The sequence below is a fragment of the Apteryx mantelli genome, chromosome Z, assembly GCF_036417845.1.
Source record: "Apteryx mantelli isolate bAptMan1 chromosome Z, bAptMan1.hap1, whole genome shotgun sequence".
Classification (NCBI taxonomy): Eukaryota; Metazoa; Chordata; class Aves; order Apterygiformes; family Apterygidae; genus Apteryx; species Apteryx mantelli.
This window is the reverse complement of record NC_090020.1, coordinates 61,917,798-61,940,810: the sequence shown is the minus strand read 5'-3', so window position 1 is coordinate 61,940,810 and position 23,013 is coordinate 61,917,798. Positions and strand designations below refer to the sequence as shown.

At 36.2% G+C, this 23,013-nt stretch overlaps 1 protein-coding gene across 3 annotated transcripts in view; it reads right to left on the bottom strand.

Annotated features, from left to right (window-relative positions):
* The window catches only part of TENT2 (terminal nucleotidyltransferase 2), a 47,385-nt gene that overhangs the window by 21,368 nt on the left and 3,004 nt on the right, over positions 1-23,013 (bottom strand). For 2 of the 3 annotated variants that reach the window (XM_067316177.1, XM_067316175.1), the window contains exons 3-10: positions 21,865-21,990; positions 19,352-19,601; positions 18,117-18,231; positions 17,905-17,996; positions 16,819-16,885; positions 9,333-9,402; positions 5,652-5,728; positions 2,144-2,272 (exon numbers count right to left, since the gene is read on the bottom strand). In XM_067316177.1, coding sequence (XP_067172278.1) covers positions 2,144-2,272; positions 5,652-5,728; positions 9,333-9,402; positions 16,819-16,885; positions 17,905-17,996; positions 18,117-18,231; positions 19,352-19,601; positions 21,865-21,990 — 926 coding nt within the window. The remainder of the gene's footprint in view (positions 1-2,143; positions 2,273-5,651; positions 5,729-9,332; positions 9,403-16,818; positions 16,886-17,904; positions 17,997-18,116; positions 18,232-19,351; positions 19,602-21,864; positions 21,991-23,013) is intronic. The other variant, XM_067316176.1, reaches the window with a different exon arrangement.

The window sequence follows — 23,013 nt, the reverse complement described above, 5'->3', positions numbered from 1 at the left end:
TGACTACAGCAAATGCCCTCTTGCTTGCAGAGTTGTTAACATCATTGCAAGCCCACACGTTTATGTTTGCTTGCAACTCCCACTCTCTTCCCTTTTGTGCATTACTTTTATGCACAGCTCAGTAATTGGCTATTCATGACTGCACACAGCACCTAATACAAGACATTCCACACTCCCAGTCAGTCTCTAGAGTTACTGTAATACCCAGAAAATATACTTTGAGAATAAATTTCCAAGTGAAAAGGCCTGCTTCTACTAAAAGTCTAATACCAGCAGTATCAAATGCTTACCAAGTTGCAGTTAAGATGGTCACTAATTGCTAGACAGTGTAAGGAAACTCCTCATCTGCTGCACGTGCTTCACCTTTGCATAGCAATCTTTGCACCCAGTAGCTCTCAGCAGTTTCACTCTTGTATCTAATAATCAGCGTAGCCATTTTATTTTTAAGTTGATTTGTCATTTCATCTCTTCCAATCAACAGTTCTTTTTTTTTTTTTAATTGTTGTTAAGAATCTATATTAAAGATCTATCATCTACAATATTGTTTCAGAGCTGTGGTAACAGACTGCAACTTTTTTTTTTTTTTTTTTTTCTTTTCACAGAAACAAATCTATGGAATATCACCACAGCAAATGTAGAGAAAAGAACACAGGCACAGGACAGACTAACTTGCATCCTACTATCCTCATGACTGGTACATTAATAATATGCACACACTACAGGAATCAAAGAACTCAGAAGTAACCCAGACAACTGGATCTCAAACACACAAAATGCCTTCCTAGGTCCTATACTACAGATACTGTTCAGCTGAAAGAAAACTACCAGCTTGAGTCAACTGTCATAAAAAACTTTCAGCCCTAGTATAGAGTGGGTGTAGCACGATCTTGGAACTACTGAATAGTTGGCTACCCACTCTACAGTGGGTATCTCTATTCCAGGTCAAACAAGCTGTCAAAGGAACTAAACAGAATTGTTGTCTCTTTTTATCCGATTAACAAAAACAAACAAAACAAAAAAAACCCACTACACATTGACAAAGGGAAAAATCTAAAATGAAAATGTACACAGTTTACCTACAGATGTGATTATAAAATGTTAAGAATACATTGTTATTAAAATAAATACAATGAACAAGAACAATTTGCATGTTATAAAAAATTAAAACAAAGAATGATCATAAGCGGCAAAATACAAAGTCTATATGTGAACTGACAGGAATTAAGAAAATACTTCTACAGGCATGTTACTCCACAAGACCTCAGGGGTTTCTTGCTTACCCTTCTGAAATCACCTGTCTCCCAATAAATGAGAGTCTCATACTGAGCTAAATGGTTTCTTATGCAATTCCTTAAGCCTTAAACAAGAATTGCAACTTACAAAAGTTACAAACATGGATTTCTCTAATAACAGAAGCTAAGAGGGGGATGAGCTCATTTCAATCTATTCTTCAGGAACATTTCCGGACTGCAGAGCTTCCTTGACTTCTCAACAGGGATCCTGAATTCCACAGGTAAGGTCTCCCAGCTCCAGACAGAAGCGCAATGTTTCAATATATTAAAGTCAAAAAAAGATGCTGCCACTGGCAGTCAAATATCCCAACCTCTCATGAGACAGCAGTCACCTCACAAAAGGCAGTAATTAGAAAATCTCCTAACTACATGTGCATTCTTGCATATATATGCCCCCACGTTCAGCCCTTGGCTTATCAAAACAGAGAAAAACCAACCCACAGCATTTGTTGTCCCTTCAGTTTCCTTGGAAGTTCCCAAATACAAGAAACTTGAAATTGTGATGTTTAGCTTTCTCCCTTGGAACTACTAAATAATTCGCTACCCGCTGTACAGTGGATATCTAACAAAGGGCAGGGTTTTGGTAACGAGAGCTTGAGTTTATTTTATAGTTACACAACATCATCCCGCAGGTACATTGATTTATTTTTTTTTTAAGCTGGTAACTCTGACTCCAGAGAACAGGTCCGCTTGTTAGATAAAAAGCAGCACTAAGGAAAGGGAGAAGGAACCACTTTGTTTTCAGATTTCTCTGTGGGGAAAATGATTCCTGCTGATGTTTAATTTTAAAGGGGAAAGCTACACAAATACAAACTTAAAAGGAACAGTTTCAAAAGGCAAAAAATACTTACTCTGTAAATAGTGCAAAACCATCAACACAAGACTATAGCTGCTTAAAGTACCACGACTGGCATCATTTATGTCATGAAAACTCGCCCACTTCTTAACAACCAGTACTAATGGACGAACTCGATTCTCAACTGTAAGTAAAATAAATACTTATCAAAAAAGCACAATAACTAGACAGTGATCCATTAATTTTTATTCCCGCTTGATCAATATGACACTCATTTTGCACTCTAAAGTTGCCTCTTATAAGCCATTTATAGACTTTACTTAGTTATCCTACAACTACTGTCCATCTTATAAAAATCAGGAAAAAAAAATTGCATTTGAAAACATCTTTTGAGTAGTAAGATCCACAGATGCATTACAAGGGCCATGCCAGGTAACTTGCAGATGAGACAAAACTGGATGTGCCAGTCAATGCAGCAGTTCCCTCCAGTTCATTGTACTAATTTCCTGAATTAAATTGCTTCCAGGACAGACCAAATGTAAATTTTTATTTAGATTATATAAGCTTTGAGGACAGAGAAGAGAATTCTTCTGACTGGAGGACACAGAGCTCATGCTTCCTCAGGGTCCATGAAAGCAGTAAACACTGCATCCAAACATTAATTCTAAAATTGCCCGGTTCTCAATAGTTTTTTTGTAGATGAGATCTGTTAGATAAAATATCACATTAAATCAAATTATCCATTTCATCAGGAAAGACACCAATATTATAGTCACATTCCAGTTCTGATCTTCTGAATTGCAGGAGAATGTAGGTAGACTTCTCTATGAAGGTTGTAACACATTTTAGGGAGATGTCACTAACCATCACCTCATAGGGAGCTCACAGCATACTTCATTTATTCTTTGCAGATATGTGGAAGTTGATCATCAGCCCAGTGAACTGCCTTATGATGGACCAGATAATCATGTGTTTTGGAATATCTTTTCTAACCTGACATCTTTGTGCAAAGTTTTGTATGCTGCACATCAGGACAGGAATATACCAACTGGCAACTGCTTCATCCAGGACAAGAGACACTTTCCATAACAGCGCCAGTTGTGTTCTCTGTTATTCTGAAAATCCCGTCAAACCACCTGCCTCTTACAACCTATTTACAATGGTTCAGCAGACATGTCCCTGAACATGGCACTTGTCTTCTTGTAATGAATGTCCTGAATTAAATCTAGAAGACCTCTTAAAAACAAAAACCCTTGCCACCAGTCACCTGATCCTCTACATCATTCACTAGTGGTTGGATTAAAAGTTATGACCGTTACTAAATAAGATGCAGAAAATTAGTATATGGAAAGTAACAATAACATTCTCAATAACAGAAACATGATTTTTCATGAGACAAATGCAAATAGGCTCAAATTCTAAACTGGACTTTGCTCTGAGCGTCACAATGGAAAGGATTTAATTTTAGTTAACTTCATTCTGAGATCAGGTTTTGTGTCTGCTAGTATTCATTGTTAATATATAATGAAATTAGTGTGTAAGGCTGTCAGTAAGTTTTTCCTGACATTCTTACATTAGTCTTTCTTGAAGGAATAGATTATACACAGTAATGTCATTTGCTCAAAGTTAAAAGGTCCAGCTTCCACTCTAATTGAAAAAACCCACCCATCAATTGCTGACTTAAGTCCAGACAAGCCTCCTTAGGCAACCAACCGATAACACAAAAGCAATAGATTCCAGTTACTAGCTCTACTTAATCTACCTACATTTTCTCCTTCTGTGGACCTTCTGCTCCACTTAGCCATATAATCTTTGATCTCTTCTACAGCGCCTGATGCACCAACATAGAAGGGCTGGTTTGGAAAAGACAGAAGAGCATCCACAGAAATATTTATAAATATATATATTTTTTTTTTATCATGCTCACTAAGTTAACCAGCCCCTTGCTTGCTTGAACATCTAATTCCATGGAACAAAAATATCCATATCTCTTACACAATAGAGGTAATTTTTTTTTTCTTGCGTGCAGGGTGAAGCCCTTCAGCCACGCAAATTTTAAGTGAGCAGGCTAATACCTTTAATGTTCTCCACCTGGTTGATGAGACTTCTAAAAGTATGTAAAGACACTAGATGTCTGACCATAGTTTTCATTTGTTTTTGTTTGCCTGAAGTCACATTAGAGTTTTCTTATCCAAAAGAAGAGGACAGACTATGCTTGATAAAGATTGCCCATTTATGAAGGTCTTGCACATTGAGGAGATGATCTTTTCAATCAAAAGTCTCCCTTAGTAACTCACTCCTTGACCTCAAGAAAATAGTGATATTTATCACTATCATCAGGAAACATTAAATTAATTTTGACTGAGCATATTAAGGAGCCTGCAATACTTAAAGGTGGACACCAAGACAGAAAGAAAGAAAGGAATTGGGCCACATGGACCCCTTCCACTGCTTTTTTCACATCTGGATTCCTGCCTGTCCCTATAGTGATTTGCTGAGAGGAATAAGTGGCAAGACATGGAAACCAGTGGCAGAAGCTGGGAACAATGTTAACATTAGACTTAATGAAGTGACCCCATACCTGTAGTTGTGAATGGCAAAGATTATTTTTCTAAACTTTTTAAGCTTAGAAGGAAATCCTTTTCTAGGTGGATGCCTTCCTGGGTGTATGAGGAAATCACAATTAAACAACTTTCTCAGGACAAGATCCCCCCTGAATACGGGACACTGTGAAATGACTCTGTTCTAAGTATTAGTCAAAAGTAGCTAGTAAGCATCACTTGTACTGAAAATTTCCCACCCTAAAAAGGAAGAAATTCATGTATGCAAGAACTGAAGGAGGCGGTAAAGGGAGAAATGCAGGTGGCCTAGAGGCATTAGCCCAAGGTCTGCTCCTTATGCACTTATCTGCCAAATTACATCGTGATGCTAAGCAAAAAAAGCTTAGCTTAGCACTGAGTGCTGTTTTTATTACTTCCCCCCTTTAGAAGTCTGTTCCACAATCTCCCACTGAAATGCAAACTACTGAGGAGACACAACCCAGTTTTGTTTTGGGGTTAGTTTAAAAACTGAAGTAGTATTTCAGATTTTCCAAGGAAAGACTCTGTATCGTAAGACATAACCTCAGCTAGCTATCAGACACACATACCTATCAGTGGCTGTAGGGAAATAAAAGAAACGGGAAATGGTATCACATGATAATCATTGGTACAAAGGGAATAATACAATAATGTATTTGGTTCTGCTCCTCTTTCCCCACCTCATTATCTGCAGAAAACTGAAGCAGCTGTTGTAATAAATATGTGGACCTTAATATGAAGATAATTTGTCATCTTCTGATTACTACAATATTCAGTTAAAAACAGCTAGCTGATGGTTTTCTCCATACATTTAGAGAAACAAGAAATTACCTTAAAGCTATCTAATGTTGTTAATTAGGTAATTATACATAGTAACTTAATATAATATATTCAACTGAATTTTATTAGTTTATGAAAACTAAAATACAAACTAAAACTGCAGGCAAAAATTCACAGAAATAAGAAAATATATTAAAAACTTACTGTATGCATAGGTTCTCAGAAGGAATGTATTTCTTATTCCTACAACATTGTTTACATTCAAGTCAAACTCCACACAGCTATGGAGAAGGAGAAAAAGAATCAAATGTCATGGCATTCAATTTCAGAATATTTATTACCTATTAGTGACAGAGGTAAAAAAGTGCAACTTTAAGACAATATTCTAGGATTTTCCTTCTTCAAAAAGTAAGAGTTTTGAGGCTATGATTTCCATCTTCGATTTGCATACGGTACAATTATGGACTTGAATTCCATTGTTATCAAATGTGGTTGTTGATTTATGTGGAGGATGCAGGAAGAACTAAGTTTAGACCTTAGGACAACTTAATATATCAAATAATTGTTGGCTTTTTAAACACATATTTTTCCCAACTAGGCTTCAAATACATGATTTACTATGGATGGTGGGCTTGATAAAACAGATAGTGGGCTTGATAAAACATCTTTTGATGCCAGGCAGGATTCTCTGAGGTTTTAGTTTAGAGTATCACACCAATGAACTGAGAAGGAGAACCAACTATAATAGCTCAGAAGGTAAGAATCTCCTTACACATTTCAAATTTAACTACTCGTATTCCTGACACATTCCAGTTTAACAACACATTTCAGTACCCCTACTGTTGCTCAGTTCTGCAATGATGGTTAGACCTAAGCAACAAGCACTTTGAAATGAAATTTATTAGTAAACAGTGCATGTTTTGTGAAAATCATCTTATCTGTTTCAGAGCATGCAATTTTTAGTAACTGTTTCATATTGTTAACAGCAAATAAGAGCATAGCAAACAAGTATTACCTGCTTTATTTTACCACTCCAAATAATCTGAATTTCATATTGCATATGCAGCTTAAATACAGTGCTCAAGATACAATATCTAAATTTATGGTCAGTAAACGATAACAACATTTTAACTTGCAACAAGAAGAGCTTCTTATTGACAAAACAGTAGGCATCTGCAACATACAGCTATTTATAAATATACAGAACAGATTTTTGACATTAACTACATTAAAACATCCTTTGTATCAAAAAAATTACATAATTTAAAACATGAATTAATATTCAACATGACTTTTTAGATGTTTTGAGAGGGTAGTAAACAACAACACAACAGGAAATAAACAAGCTTGAATTACTGCTTGATAGTTGTTAAAATAAGCACGAACACCAATAAGAACATTAAGTGCAATAAGAACATTATAGGTGCAAATATAGTAAAGAAAATTGTCAGGCAGCATATGTAATTCCAGATAATTCTAGTTGGCAAGATTACTTTTTACCAGATGTTGATTAAACAAGTTCTATTGTAGTTCTATTGTACTTTAATATGCACATTTACTAAATGTTGCAGTTACAGCAACTGAAAAGGGATTTGTGCTGTTTTGACTCAAGTTCTACCAAAAGCACTAAAGGACGAAAAAAAAAAAAAAAAGAAAAAAGTCAACTGCACATCAAGTGCAGCAGAACAGAAAGCTTTTGTATCCTCTGCACTACAGAAATGCTGTTAATTAATCAAAGGCCTGATTGGTAGCAGAGCCGGTATTAGAATTATTTCCTGGAAAAGACTACAAAGAATAGGGATAATAAATCTTTAAGTGCAAGCAGTCTTCCCTTACTGTTAGAGCATTAAGAAGCCTCCAAGATCAAAAAGGAGACCAAACAAAACCAGACTGAATCCTTTTTCTCCTTTCACCAAATCAAGTGGGCAAGGTGCAATTTTCAGGCATTTATGGACCACTGACACACCACCTTAGAACCCGGCTCTGGCTGCAGAGATGGCACCCATTGAATTCTACCACCTTCCCCAGCAGCTGGGCTTCAAGAAAATTGGCTTTGACAGGAAACTTCTCACATTTAGTTTCTGGTTTTGGCTAAAACAGGTTTAGTCCCCTGGGTACAGAGTATCCAATTCATCGGAAAGAGGGAATGAGTATGTATATGAGTTGATGGAAAACACACGAAAGAGGCTGGTAAGAGACTGGAAAGAGACAGATAGTTAGACAAAACATGGGTGGAAGTGAAAAGGTACATAAGGGAAAGATACCTGGATGGGGTTGGGGACAGAAGAAAAACCAAATGGTGAACTGTACTGGTTTTTATTCTCCCCCAAAAATGTAATGGGCAGCTTCTAGTCTGAGAAGATTATCCTTTGAGTTAGTAGGAAAGAAAGAATTCTTCAAATCCTGTCTGTAAAGTATATGAATATTATGACTGTCACATTTTTTGCAAGTGACTATAGCATGGACTATAAATGCCTACAAAGAATGTCCATTTTCTTACCTAATCACTTCCATAATTAAAAGTTTCTTTTTAAAGTCTGATTTAAAATTGGAAGAAATATTTTTCCTATACCTCTGTGATTTCTTCAAGATTTTTACCAGGAATTTATCATTTAATGTATCCATAGAAAGACTAGCACTGTTGTATGTGGGCAAGCTGTATAGTCCAAATTTTAACTTGACAAGTTTAATACTTTCAGAAAGCATGGGAGAAACAAGCTACTGTACTGGGTAAAAGAAAAAGGTATTAGACAAAAAAATATTTTAATCTTTAAGAGGTAGGCAACCACATAGAAGTAAATATGGGATTATGGGTAAATGAAAAAAGTATATAGCAAAACCCTAAAAAGTATTGTATAATCTCAAATGCAAGAGCAGCATAACTGGAAGGTGTTTATTAATTCGAATTGTGAACATAACATGCAGTTCCATCACAGCAGTGTTTTTGCTCCAATAAAAGAATACCACACAAAAAGAGACCGGAGAAGTGGGTTGGTTTGTTTTTTAAAGGCCAGAGAGACAGGGTTGCAGAATTTTAGACGTGTGTGGGCAGGATCAGACAGTTAGACACAAAAAAGTTGTTCAAAGTCCTATTTACTAAGAATAGCGAAACTATGTTATTACATGAAGGCAACATACATAATTCTTATGCAATGTAGTCTTACAAATATAGGAAGATTTGAACATTACTCAGACTCCCAACCAAAGTGCTTTTTACTTTTTTTCATTCATTGTATAATGAACACAATAACCTACAACACATCCACTTCTTTCCAATCACTTCCCTCTTTTAAAAAAAAATAAAAGGCTACCAAATCAGTACCTAATGTTGTGAATAGAGCATCTTATACTACACATTGTCAAAATACAGAATACCTCCCTATAAAAGAGCAGAATATAGTCTTCTAAAATGAATAGTTAGCACATTTTTAATCAAGAAAACTCTGTCATTATAAAAAACTAAGGCTTGTTTTATAGTGTTTATACAATACAAAAGCTGTGAATTACTCCTTAAGTAGCTCAATGTTTAAGATGTTTGTACAGAAAGCTAAGTCATCTCTCACAGCAGTTTTCTTCCCACCTTTATTTTCCTGTGAGGAAGCATCTGTTAACTGGAGTCTACTACACACAAACTGACCATAGAAATACACCAAATAATGCTATTAATTCACATCACAGAAACTAAACAGCATCCCAACCACAAAAACTGTTGCAGGCTATCAGGGAGGTAAGCCGATTGCCACTGCACATTAGCTGTACAAATTTGCAATCTCACTACAGTACAATGTAAACAAAGCACGACTTCAGTGGAACTACTCACATGCACAGTACGTAAGTACTTTCCTGTATCAGAGTCTAAGAAATGACACTGAACAGAGTACTTGCCTGACTTTATCCCTGAATTTCACTATTGGCACTTTTGCTCGAATCAGCTGAGGTCGCTCAATGTAGCTTGCTGAAAGGGAGAAAATATCAGTTAAATCTCATGCAAAATGCTGATGTTAAAACAAAAACAAAACAAAAAACAACAACAAACAATTCCACCTCCCCCAAAAACAGAGTGGAGTCAAACTGACTGTTGATCTATACTAGTAACAGCTTATTAATGTAGCAAAAATATTCTCTTAAGTGTTGTGATAAACTAAGTAACCTTTAGCAACTGGCAGCAAAAATACAATCTAGGAAACTGTGTAAAAAGAACAAAAAAGCATGAAACATTAGAGAAAAGCATTAGTGGAAGATTTTTATGTACATTCAGGAAATTTAAACACAAGCAGCCCAGTTCTACAATGCCTTCACTAAGCAGTACTTATAATACAAATCCTGAATAATCATAACCACAATTCAAAAAGAAGGGAGGAAGAACAGACCCATCCTAGATGGTCAGATACCTAAACCTGGCACTGTACTGAGGAGGGGACACATGATCATCTGCTTACTTTTTAATCATGTCCCGTGCTTAAAGTTGAAATGATGCATTTTACTGATCAAAAAAATTAACCTTACTGTATCTTCACTACACATAGCTTAGGCTTAAAGCTTCCTTTACAAACTCTTCCTTTGACAAAATACACACCAAGAAAGATGTTTCTTATTGTATTAATACTGAAAATAAGGCATCAGACTTGCAGTTAGGACATCACTTTCCATCAAAGATGGAATAAACTGTATTTGCCTTTTGCTTTAATGGAGATGGAACATGCAAGAGATACAATCATAGGACTGCATCTCAGCTGATTATCCTCACTGTACAGACGTACAGGCTTAGTGCCAGGCCATCCCAATCCAAAGTCTTTAAGCCCTGCCAGACTCATGCACTGCCACCAAGTGTGTCTTTGCACTTTGCTCCCCAAAACTCCTGCAGCAGCCATATTATCTGTGATTTCTGAATTCTTCACAATATCTCAGATAAAAGGCAGTTGATCATAATCCTTAACAAGAGATGTACCCAAGAAGGCAATGGAAAAGAGAGAGAAAAGCAGAGCCCATAGTTTAACAGTATGAATCTGGGCGAACAACACAGTTTCAGTAATTTATCTTATGTCACAAAATGTAGGACCACTTGAATTTGACCATATTTAACATTATACATTTCCTCCTTATTTGAATAAGTTAAGCTAAAATTAGTATGAGTAAGCATGACCAAGGTAGGAGCAGTGTAGATTACAAAACAACCTTAAAAAAAAGCTAGTCTTTACTTTTTGGGAGAAAAGAGGGGCATTTCTTTCTGTCAGTTTGGATAGCAACCTTGATTAAACAGTGTCAGCTATATTGCATTTGGGTGATAACTTTTGAATTTTTGGATTTTTTGAAGTAAAATCCTATAGCATAACACTCAATTAAGAACAAATTTTATTTTTATTTATTTTTTTGAGGCTTTCTGGAAGTGTTTTATGGAGCTGCATGTTTGGACAGATTTGCCCTTTTGTAACCCTTTATCTGAATTTGAAATCATTGTATGATCCTAAGTAACACACAGACTGGCAATCAAAAAAAGGGATAATGTTACTAGTGACTAATTTTAAAGGAAGAATAATACAACTGGCAGTTGAAAAGAATTTCGATCCACATTGACTGACTGCACAATCTAGTACAACTCAGTACAAGTGTCCCCTCTCCCTAGCTGCACTCACAGGCACATCTAAGCACCCCTCCTCCAGCATCTCAGAGCACTCTGAATATGAGGCTATAAAGCATGCAGAGCTCTCTGGCTCCTGCCTTTCACTACAAGATTTAAGACAAAGTTGCCAAAAACACAGCCCATGGCAGATAAGCGTGTGTGTGTGTGTGTGTGTGTACGCATGCACATATACATGCATGCTTTAATAATTCAATTTTCCTTGCTATGATCTTTCTAAAGAACCCTGCAGAACTTAACTGGATTAATTCTAACAGCAATCCACCTCCAAGTATATCCTTGTCTGCAAGTGCCTCCAAACACTTGATGGGTACTCATGCCATGTTGGCAGACCAGGAAAAGAGGGGAGAGAGAAGAGGAAGGGGAACCCCCCCCCAACAAAAACACAAAAACCCCACCCCGTCTAATCCAGTCTGTTCCCCAAGGGTGAAACAGAGCAAAAAGAGGATGTTAGAAGGCAGTGACTTGCTGCTGAGCACCCCCTTTTTGGCTCATGCTGATGATGCCGTTAGCAGAATCTCTACTGCACATGAGCACTACATTTTCATAAATACCAGGGAAGAGAGTCACATACACAGATTGTGGCATTCTAAAATACATATAGATTGAATAAATGCCTTAGTAAACTAAATATCTGATCTTGCTGCTATGACCAGACAGGCCAAAAACCACCATGCAAAGAATTCCACATAGCTGCTCCACAATTTTCAACAACTGGTATGTCTATGAAAAAAATCACAGATGCCACTTCAGCTGTAGTGAAAAAGAACATAATTACTTCAAAGAAGACTAAACACACTTTTATATATAAACCATTCATGCACAATTTCAGAAGAAACAGCTTAAACCTCTTCTTTCGTTTGCAGAAAAAAGTGCAACTGTACAAAATACTAATCCCAAACATGGTACATACCAAAAAGATTTTTGGTATCCTGCACATGCAGTCTAGTCTTATCAGTAGGATTATACTATAGGAAGAACCTGGGCGGCATAGAAGTTCAGATATAGAGTCATGAAGGATACACGAAAGTACAACCCAGTGTAAGATGAATTAATTGTTGATGCTTAGAATTCACTCACTTTTCTTTCAAAATGACAACTTTTTGTAAAACCGTGTTTGTGACTAAATAGAAATGGTTTTCTTCCACTCATATCAGAGAACATTTTATAAACTGAATGAGGACCATATACAGGCCTTAGAGAATTACATACCTTTAATAAGAGAATACAGAATAAAACTTAAACAGTAATAACAGTCTAGTGACAATTTATTACTAATAATACATATTGATCATATCATATGATAAACTTTTATTAATCACAACAAGATACCAAGAGTTCAGGATAGAGCAGCTATTCCAAAACAGTTTGAATGGGAGCAATAAGTTGGGGTGTGTGTGTGTTGTTTTGGACTTTTTTTAAATCTGACTATATTTTCAGCTGAGAGGAATACTTGCATTTGAGCATTCTTCTAGGTAAGACAGACATTTTAAACTCTTAAATGATGTCATTCTAAACCCATTAAGTTTTACCATCTGTACAATGTAGCAAAGCAAGTTAGAGTCTAGTTAATAAATTAACATTTGTTTTTACAGCAGGAAGTTTAGAGAAACTGTACAGTTGCAAAGAGTATGCCAGGGAGACGCGGCAAGTTTGAGAAATACTGTTTCCAGGTCATGTTTATTAAGACTCTGACTGCTTTACTTCATTTACAATCTTATGAGCGAGAAAGAGGGAGAAATGCTTTAAGATCTTAACCCTAGTCAGGTAGGGAAGCACAGAGAATGAAGGGTCTTTTTTTAAGGGAACATTTTGCTTCCCACCCAGTGTTTGGGGGAAAAAAAAAGACAGACATGTCTATACCATCAAGCAGTATGTTATGTTCTCACCTATCAGTAAGTTCTTCAAGGCTGTTCACTCGTGGATTTTGAGTTCAAGTTACATTGATTCCCCTGGTTGTTGCACTTTGTCCACTAGACAACTGTTGGGTGGATTCCATTATGATATCCTAGTCTCAACACTACTGCGCCTCTTTGTATAACTAAGAGAAAATGAGCTCTTTCTTATTTAGTCAGATATTAAGCACCAGTCAACCCAGTACTGCTCAACTGTTGTTCAAATGAATCCTATCTAGTTTGGATGAATCTAGAAAGAATAATCAATTAGAGGTTTATTATCAGTGGATATACTGATGGACATGTTCTCTTCAATGTATTATAACAGTGACCACACCAAATTCACTTTACACATTTCTAAAAGGTGTTGGTCTCAGTGTACAGTTCTGGGTGCTAACCACTATTGTAAACATCTGAACATGTATGTACAAAATGTTACAAAACTACCTGAGGCTATATACTCTGCTGGCCTTAGAAACAGAATAGGTTACTGCTGTCTTTATATCTCTTGCCTCGAGCAGAAACATGGCACCTAAATTTGAAACTAGCATGTCCCCTAGGAACACTGAGAGCTGAATAGATACCAGAAGCTTTCTCCCACTTTACACTGTGACCAGGCTATTCAAAAAAAGAACAGGTCTTGATTTTAGTTAGCGTTCTAGATGCAGAGACTGACAACAAAGAAAAGCCTCTGCTACAAGTCTTTACATTCAATGGCCTCAAATTCCTTACTCACACTTGTTAGCTTTTGCAAACTTGAAAGCAAAATAACCTGGAGTTTAGATAAACTTTGAATCCACTTCCCAATTTTCCCAGAATCAAACAGTACCTAACAATCACAGTTAACCGTATACAAAGGTAAAAGAGATGGCACATAAAGTTTCTGAGACGATTTGCCTAAAAGACAAACTGTGAAATAGGCAAATTAAGCAGAGCTCAGAATGCTTCCCAATTTATCAATCAATCATGAAATTAAGGCAGGATAAGCAAAGAATCACTTTCTTTGTATAGACTTCCTCTTGGAATGTACAGGAACACCATGGAGTACAGGAAGAAAGAAAGATGAAGCTTTTAAGTAGTACATCTGGAAAAATTTCTTGCAAGTTTCTAAACTGCAATTTCTCTCATTCTACAACTTAGAAAAGGCTAAAAATGCTTGGAACACTATCTATTCTACAGATATCCTCTTTATCAAAAATGATTTCTGTTTATCCCTTTAACTCTTTTATAAAAAAAACTGGCACTCCAAGAATTCAGCTTTAAATAGTATGAAATGACTTCTCTTCTTCCCCTTCTTGTCTCTCACACATCCTGGCACATATTTACTTCACTTTTGTGCTTGGCCTAAACTATGTTTATTCTCTTGTGTGAAGCAAGAAATAAGTATAATGACAGCTCACACACTTATTGAGAATGTGAATACAGTTGCAGTCTTTCTTCCCCAAAACAAGAAGAAACTGTTTAAATAGTATGGTCAAAGAAGGATTACTTTAAGATTACAGGATACCATCACGTGTATTAACTGAACAGCAAAAAACTTAAGAACAATGATCAGAAGAGGTTTCACACCATTTTTGTCATTAAAAAGAGAAACACATGCAACAAAAAACATAAAACGCACATGTAACTTTTTTAATGAAACTGTAATTCTTAAAGAAGCTCTGTAGAGACCAATCTTACACTTGTTTTTATACACAGTGGCAGCATACATGTACTCATGCTCTGCCCTTTAAAGGCTACCAGTGTAGCCCTCATGACCACTGCACCTGGAATTCTGATTCAAGTTTCTAAGCAACAAAAAGGTGAATGACAGCCCTAGATTCCATTTGTACTTAATGTCTCAAAAGAATTACAATTGCCACGCACTTTCTCTAAATTTGTCTACTTGTAGATCCCACTTTTGGTGATTAAGTGGCAGAAGACTTCTGAAAAGAGGAGGAGGTAGGAAATCATTTAAACAAAAATTGCAGTGCTATTAAAAAAAACAACAACATACAACTAACTTAACAGCCAATCTGGAGCTGACAATGAACAGCCATTTCTAAGCATACAAACAGAGTATCACTGAAGCACAGTGCTAAGACTGTCTACCCAATAGTAGGGAAAAACTACATGAACCTATCGGACAGCTTTCAAAGCCTATCTTCAAAAGAAAAGTTATTCTGAACATGTGGATGACAGCAATTGTATTTGCCTAAATAAGCTTTAATCAAAGTAACCGACACACTTACTTGTTTCAGAAGTATTAAACTTCAGCATAGTTGAGGCATAGCTTGTAAATGGAGTAATCCAAATGGAAAAATACACACGGAAAAGCATTTCTATTTTGAACCATGTGAAAGTTTTTATTCCTAAGCAAAACAATTTTCAACAACTTTTGTCTAAGAATTCTAGCCACAAAGCATCCATACTATAAGAAAAAAAGATAAAGCGCTAGGTATAAGACAGAGCATTGTGCCCATAGAGATGTTAGAATTATGAAAAGATGATCTTAGAGGTCTAGATAACACAACTGACAGAGTCATGCAGGAGCTGTACAATCAATAGTGTTTTGTCCTGCCTCACCTTCCAAAGAACATTTCCAAAGAACATTTGACTAAATGAAGCTCAGGAAAGGTACTTGCTTTCCTAGCTCCCTCTTGTCTTGCATCAGAAATGGGCCATGACACAATAAAAACCTTCAGGGATCACTCCCACATGACAGCGATGTCTTTCTGTTACTGGTATTTCCCAGCACACAAACTTGATTTTGTCTAAAGCCATCTCACAGAACACAGCCTCTTGAAAAAAGAAAAGAGGGTCGTAATTTATTTAGATGCTCCCTTTCAGGTCCCTGAAACCATAACTATTTTATCACTGTGCTTCCCAGAAAGCACTGGAATGACTTGTATCCTAGACATACCAGACTAAGCTCTAGAGCACTTATGCAAACATCAGTATATAATATCAATAAGCCATTAAATATCAGATGCCTATACTGAGATGGATACATCAGGCTCTCCTCAAGTGAGCTGCTGAAATCCAGGTACAGACACCTCCCAGTGAAGATGTTTTGAAGTCTGCACTGAAATTTATGGTTTGTTCCTCTTACCATTGCAGGACAATTCAGAACAGCAACATAAGGAGTGGCATCAAACAACATATAACAAGTCTGAGAACTAAGTGGACAGCGCCATTGATATAAAAGATCCTGTTGTCTATTAATAATTCAAAGGATGGTACAAAAACCTCTTTGAAGTAGGAGGTTTTCACTTCTAGGTCAAGAACTGCCCCTGTGAATTCTTCATCTAAAGGAAGTCTAAACAACAACTCAAAAGAACTATGAATTGACCTGTTTCTCCTATACATGCAGGTACTGTCAACATTTAATATCTCCTTCACTAGACACCTAAGTTAACTATTTCACTAGTATCAACATCCATAAGAAATTTCTACACAGTCTATTGTGAGTGACATCTTACTTTACAACTTTTTAGAGTACTGTCTTGAGGAAAGCACTGCAATCTAAAAGAGAAACAATAGTTCACTAACAGAGGTTTCCAAATAGAAATCCACTTTTGAATCATGGACCACAATTAGAAGAAAAAGTCATTTTAGATGCTACCCATTCTTGAAATCTACTAGTTTGCAGGGTAGCCCTTAGGTTGTTCTAATTACTATCCATCAATTCCATCACACAAAATAAGAAATGTTACTAACTATGTTTAACTTTTCTGCAAAAAAATGCTACGATTAGGAACTGGACAACATGCAAGTACACAAGTAGTTATAACTGTACGTCAACACTCCTTCCAGAATTGCCAATAATCTTACCACCTCACTGAAGCCTGGAACTTACAAAGTTTAGTACTGAAGAGTTTTTGGACTAAGCTGAGTATATGCCTTGCTTCAGTCTTCTGATTTACCTGAAACATGATATTAAAATTAAAGAATAAAAATGTTATATCCCATTTAATTTTTTTTATCCTTACACAACTAACATGCTTTACTTTTCAAATAAAGGGAAAGTCTCATGATAAGAAACAAACATGTATAAATGCATACCAACACATTCCTCAGTCTACATATATATTTATTTTGGGAAAAGTCACACAAAATAATTCAGATCCAAACGAACTAGCAGACATTCAGAAATCTTAGATCTCTGAGGGAAAGCTAGCCCCACTCATATAAAAATGTAGCTCCTTTCATTCATGATGTTTCAATTCTTCCAAAAACATCCTCTGTTTACCTTTTTGGTTACGTCTTTTCTCTCAAATTCCACATATAAGTATTTTTGTTGAGAGAAAATTTTTAAGATAGCTTGCATTATCAAGTTCATTTTTGTGACTGCACACTAAAACTTTTGTTGTTACTACCCCTCTAAAAAAACCCTCACATTATCTTATAGGATTTTAACCTTTGGAGAGGTTGCCCTTGCCTTTTCATATGACAATTTCACCACGGAAACAGTTCTGAAAAGGAGGAAAGTTATTTAACATATACTTTTGGAAATGTCTGGTTTTGCTTTTTCAACATGGTAGCTAAGAATCTGAACAATTAAATAAACATATTAAAAAAACACTTAATAAAAGTTGTTCCTGCATCTAAAAGAATTAGAGCTCTTTAACCAACACTTCTCTGTCACTCTGTGCTTTGTCCATTTGTGAAATTAAGGTAATGCTTAATTTTCAAAGATTTTGCAGGGTTAAAAGGTTTATAAAGTCAAATTCATATTTGCAACATCACAGGAGCCACAGTTCATAGCTACTATTAGTGCAAAAATATATTATTAAATCAAAGGATTTAATCATTTGTTTCTCATTTTAGAATCAAGCCGGATAAAAGCATATACATTTTTTAAATAGTTACTGAATTTAAAGTGCTCAGGTTCCAGAGAGTGCATCAAGCAAACAGATTTTAACTATATTTTTAAATTACTTACTGGTTCTTCTTTAACCACGAGGCACAAGTCACCATCACTGCTACGAGTGCCAAAGCCATTCAGTGAGGATCCAACCAAAAAGAGTCTGCTCTCTGTAACAAGAGAACCACAGAAGAAAAACTGATGGGACATGTCTCAGTTTGGGAAGAAGGGAGAACTGTGAATGTGAAGAACATTCAAACTGATACCGAATGGTCAAATTCAAAACATACGTGGAAAAATTCGCTGAATTTCTCTCTGGAGTTCTGTTCTGCAGAGTTCTTTTCTGTTCAAATCAGAGGTCTGTTGCTGACATGCTTGAAACAACTCCAAAACCTGCTGACTTAACTTGACACACACATTCAAAAAGTAAAGATAAAACGCAGTAAAACATTCTTTCCTGTCAGAGATGCAATTATATGAAAAATAGAAAACAGAAGAGATTGCATTAACAAGCAAATAAATTGAATGCCAGCACTGTTTCCCATAATCTATTCCTTTGTTTGGAGTTTTATCCTGCTTAAATTCACAGTGAACATCTCCCCACAAGAAATTTCTGCAGTTTTTAATATTAAGTTTGTCCAATCTTAGAAAAGATGTCTATCCAAAGAAAATAAATTTTGCCCAATCAGCATCTGCAGTTTTTCAGGGATCAAACAGTGAAAGACCACAGATATCTTCTGCTGACTTTAAAGTCAAACCAGTGTTTGACTACCTATAATAGGGAGAAAAATAAAGATTAAAAACTGATTTAAGTTAGCTTTTTTTATTTCAACCCCACTCAAACTATCAAAGAAGTAGTCAGATCTTTGGTGAAAGCAGGTGTTAATTGTTTTCTCTTTAATGACAATATTGCTATATGCTATAATCAACAGACATATTTATACTAAAAAAACTTCCATTGTGAAAGATGAAATATGAAGAATGATTAGCTGCAAGATTTTTTTTTTTTTTTTTAAAGAAACAGTTCCAGTTCCATTGTCCACCTGAAGAAGACATCCTCTTCTACATATATACATATGAACAGTAACTTTTATCTCCTTCTGAAGAGAAGCAGAGGGCATCTTTACAGGCCCCATATCATATTTATTCAGAACGGGCTTCTCCCACATTGTTAGCTTATTTCAGCAGGATTTCCCCCCTCCCCTTCCTCAATCATGCAACACACAGACCATTCCTCCAGTTCCTACTATGCCTGGATTAGATAGGTAGATTTCCTGAAATCAACAATGAAAAAACCAAACACACAAACAAAAAACCCTCCAAAACCAAACACACAAAGAGGCTATGCAGAACTGAGAGGACTATAGTGGCAGCTACATTTACTGATACGTTGCTATTCCTTATAAATAAAGCTCAGCAGTAGAGACGTCGTGACCCTGAGGAAGTTTTTGTTGTCTCTCACAGCATCACAGAGTCTCACCTTCTCACCATGACAATGTAAAGCACAGACATACATAGGTATTACCTTATCTTTGGCCACAGGGAGCGTGGTCTCTACAGGGTCCGAAAACGAAGCGTCTCGCAATGGAGGGACACATCCAGTTAAATCTGGTACGTAACGTGCATGAAACAGTTGAGATGGAATTGATCCTGGGAAGGAGTATCTACGTTCTTCTGGTAAAGGCACCGTTTGGTTAACTACAGTTGTTTCACGATGAGGCGAATGAAACCGCTGCCGTTTAACGCCATATGGAACATTTTGTTCACTTAGTCTCCTACAAAAAACAAGACAGTAATTCCTCTAGCTTGCAAGCTCCAACATATGATTAAAGTATACTTGCTACAAAGTACAACTACTTATGATTAATTACTGTGACTGTTTCACTAAAACCAAGCATTCTACAGAATCAAAAGGCGTGCCCATCCTAGATATTAGGTGAAATAAACCTCGAATGGGAAATGCAAGAGAACACACAACTGCAAAAGTGCAGCTACCCTTGAAGTGGATTGATGCAACTGCTTAACAAGAGTATTTATATTAACCAGTTGAAACCAAATGGCAAGTTCAGTCAAGCAGGATAGCTAGAAAAGATGAATGCTGGTCATACTCTATTTGTGACCATATATTCTTTTTTCTTTTTTCTTTTTTTTTTTTTAAAGATACATAGAGACTATGTAAGTGTGTTTTTTTAAACTAAAATCAACAGAAGTGCAGTGAGAAGTTTTGTGAGTTCTGAATACCCAGTGATGAATAAGAGATTCAGCAGTGGTGAAGGGAGAAAAGAAAACTTACCACAATAGCCATTCAAAACGTAGCATTTGTCTGTGTAGGCTTAGATTGTACAGACAGTAAAATGTGTAATCTGGGCAAAAAAGAACCACTATTCATCTGACAAATCAAACTAATGATTGTATTAAGCTATGTAGGTCATAAACCTAATGTCTCATTTTCAAACATAAAAGTTTATCTCCACATTAGCTCATTAGTCACAGAAACTCATATGTATTTTAAAAGAGATTGCGATCTTATGGATAGCGCCTTGGCATCTAAACTCTTTACCAAGAAAAAGTTGTACTGAAAGGTGAAGTGGTTGAATACCACAGTCTACCACATGAAAGAATATAAAAGAAGATATTTGTGTTTTGTTTATATATTAAGTACCTGCATATAAGCTAACCAGTATGGGGATACTCACACATTTTAAAAAAGCATGAAATTCAAATGTTCATATTATGTATGAACAAATTAACTATCAATAAAACTACAGTTATTCCTTGTAGTCAGACAGGTTGGCATTAGAATTGCTTGAGGACCCAGACAGACAATATTAATTAAATAAAGATTTAACTGACAAGACCTCAAGTCGTCATTTCAGTTTTCAAGTTTTCAACTTCTGTCTGATAGAAGTCACTTATAACAGTACCTACCACAGCGTTAAAGGAACTCATAAAGTAACATTAAATCAAAACATGAAGTTGTTTCAGCTTATTTTAGCTGAGAACTTACATGAACTGATCTTCAGGGAAAATACCTTAAGAAGAGCTGATTCAAGATCTAAAGAACTAGTTGACTGCAAATCCCTTAACACAGCATAGCTTTCCATAAGTCAGACTGCTCAAGGGAAAAATATGCATACAGCATGTGAAACCAGGACTTTCTTTAGCTAATGAGATACCTATATAACCGACTATAGCTTAAGACTAAATATTTAACTATTCATATCCTCTCAACTGTTAAATCAGGAACAGGAATAATGTACAGGCAAGAGTTTCAAAGATGGGATTACTTAAGGCTTCCTCCCTACCACCTGATTCACAGAATTATTAAAAATTCTACAAACATTCATCAATTATTATTTCTAAACTGATAAGCAGGATAGGAAAATCATTTTCTAAAACGTTAGGAAAAAATAAAATCACATTCATCTGGAATTTCTCTTATTGTTGCACAAAGGAAGTTATCTAAATTCAAATAAGTAAAATTTTTTCCAAAAAGGAGAAAAGTTATGTTTTCATAAAATCCCCCCCAAAGTGCTTGAATTTAGAACTTTGTATTTGAAAAAAATAAAACTTCACATAATTAAGAAAAGCAGGAGAAATATTTAGTGTATCATTGGAACATCACGATTCCCAAAAAACACTGAAGGAGCAATTTTACTCTCAACTTGATAAATCAACAAGAAAACATTCAATGTATTGACACAAGCCTTCTAACAGTCAAGCACACATAGACTAGGATCTACTGCAATATTAAAATAAAACAAACAAGTCAGTTCTGTTAGGCCACAACTGTTGTAAGAGAAAAACTACACATATTAAATCACTAATGTTGACTAAAGTTCTCAAAAGCAAGTACATGAATGATTTCAAGTGCCATGACACGTGAATGTGGCCTACTTCATCAGAAAGGCTTTATTCACTATTCTTAGAAGTTCCATCAAAATTCAAGTTGCACAAGAAACATACATTATATAACCTATGCTATACATTATAATCAGAATTAATTAATTATACACACATGCACAGTAAAGGACTTACTTTCTTCCTCGGAATGACGTGGGGGCAGCAGATGTATGTACTGGACTGCCATTTCCATAAGTCAATGGCTGAGGTGTAACAGCTGGAAGAGTGGCAAGGTTCCCACTCAAGAGAGCCCTAGAAAGACTAGAGTCCATAATTATTATTCATACAATACCTAAGAGATCTTTTTTGGCTGATTTTCTTCAGTAAATACAAAACTCTGCAAGTCCTGCCATTTTTTTCTTAGAAACAATACACCTGTCCTTTCTATTAAAAAAACAAGTTTCAGTATATAGCATATATTTCATTGAAAAATAGAAGGTGGTCATTCTTCAGAGAACATATGCAAAAGCTTTGCAAATGAATTAGCTTACGGCAGCATTAAAGTTAAGAGGCTAAAAGCACTATCATTTTTCAAATTTCACCCTAAGCATAAATGTTTCTTCCCCTTCTCACCTCCTTCCTGGATTCCCCAGTGAACATACACAATTGAATTCGTTAAAACTGAACTGTAGATTATTAACTGATTATTTAACCTCATGAAGTTCAACAAAGGCAAGTGCAGGGTCCTGCACCTAGGGAGGAATAACCCCGTGCACCAGTACAGGTTGGGGGTTGACCTGCTGGAAAGCAGCTCTGCCGAGAAGGACCTGGGAGTGCTGGTGGACACCAAGCTGAGCATGAGGCAGCAATGTGCCCTTGTGGCCAAGAAGGCCAATGGCATCCTGGGCTGCATCAGGAAGAGTGTTGCCAGCAAGGGAGTGTAGCCTGTAGAAGAGAAGACTAAGAGGGGATCTTATCAATGTATACAAATACCTAAAGGGAGGGTGCAAGAGGATGGGGCCAGACTATTTTCAGTGGTTCCCAGTGATGGGACAAGAGGCAATGGGCACAAACTGAAACACAGGATGTTCCATCTGAACATGAGGAAAAACTTCTTCACTGTGAGGGTGACAGAGCACTGGAACAGGTTGCCCAGAGAGGTTGCGGAGTCTCCTTCTCTGAAGATATTCAAAACCCGCCTGGATGCAATTCTGTACAACATGTTCTAGGTGACCCTGCCTGAGCTGGACTTAAATGATCCAGAGGTCCCTTCCAACCTCAACTATTCTGTGATTCTGTGAACTGTAACTAGTGAAATGATATCTCATGTATTACACACAGGAG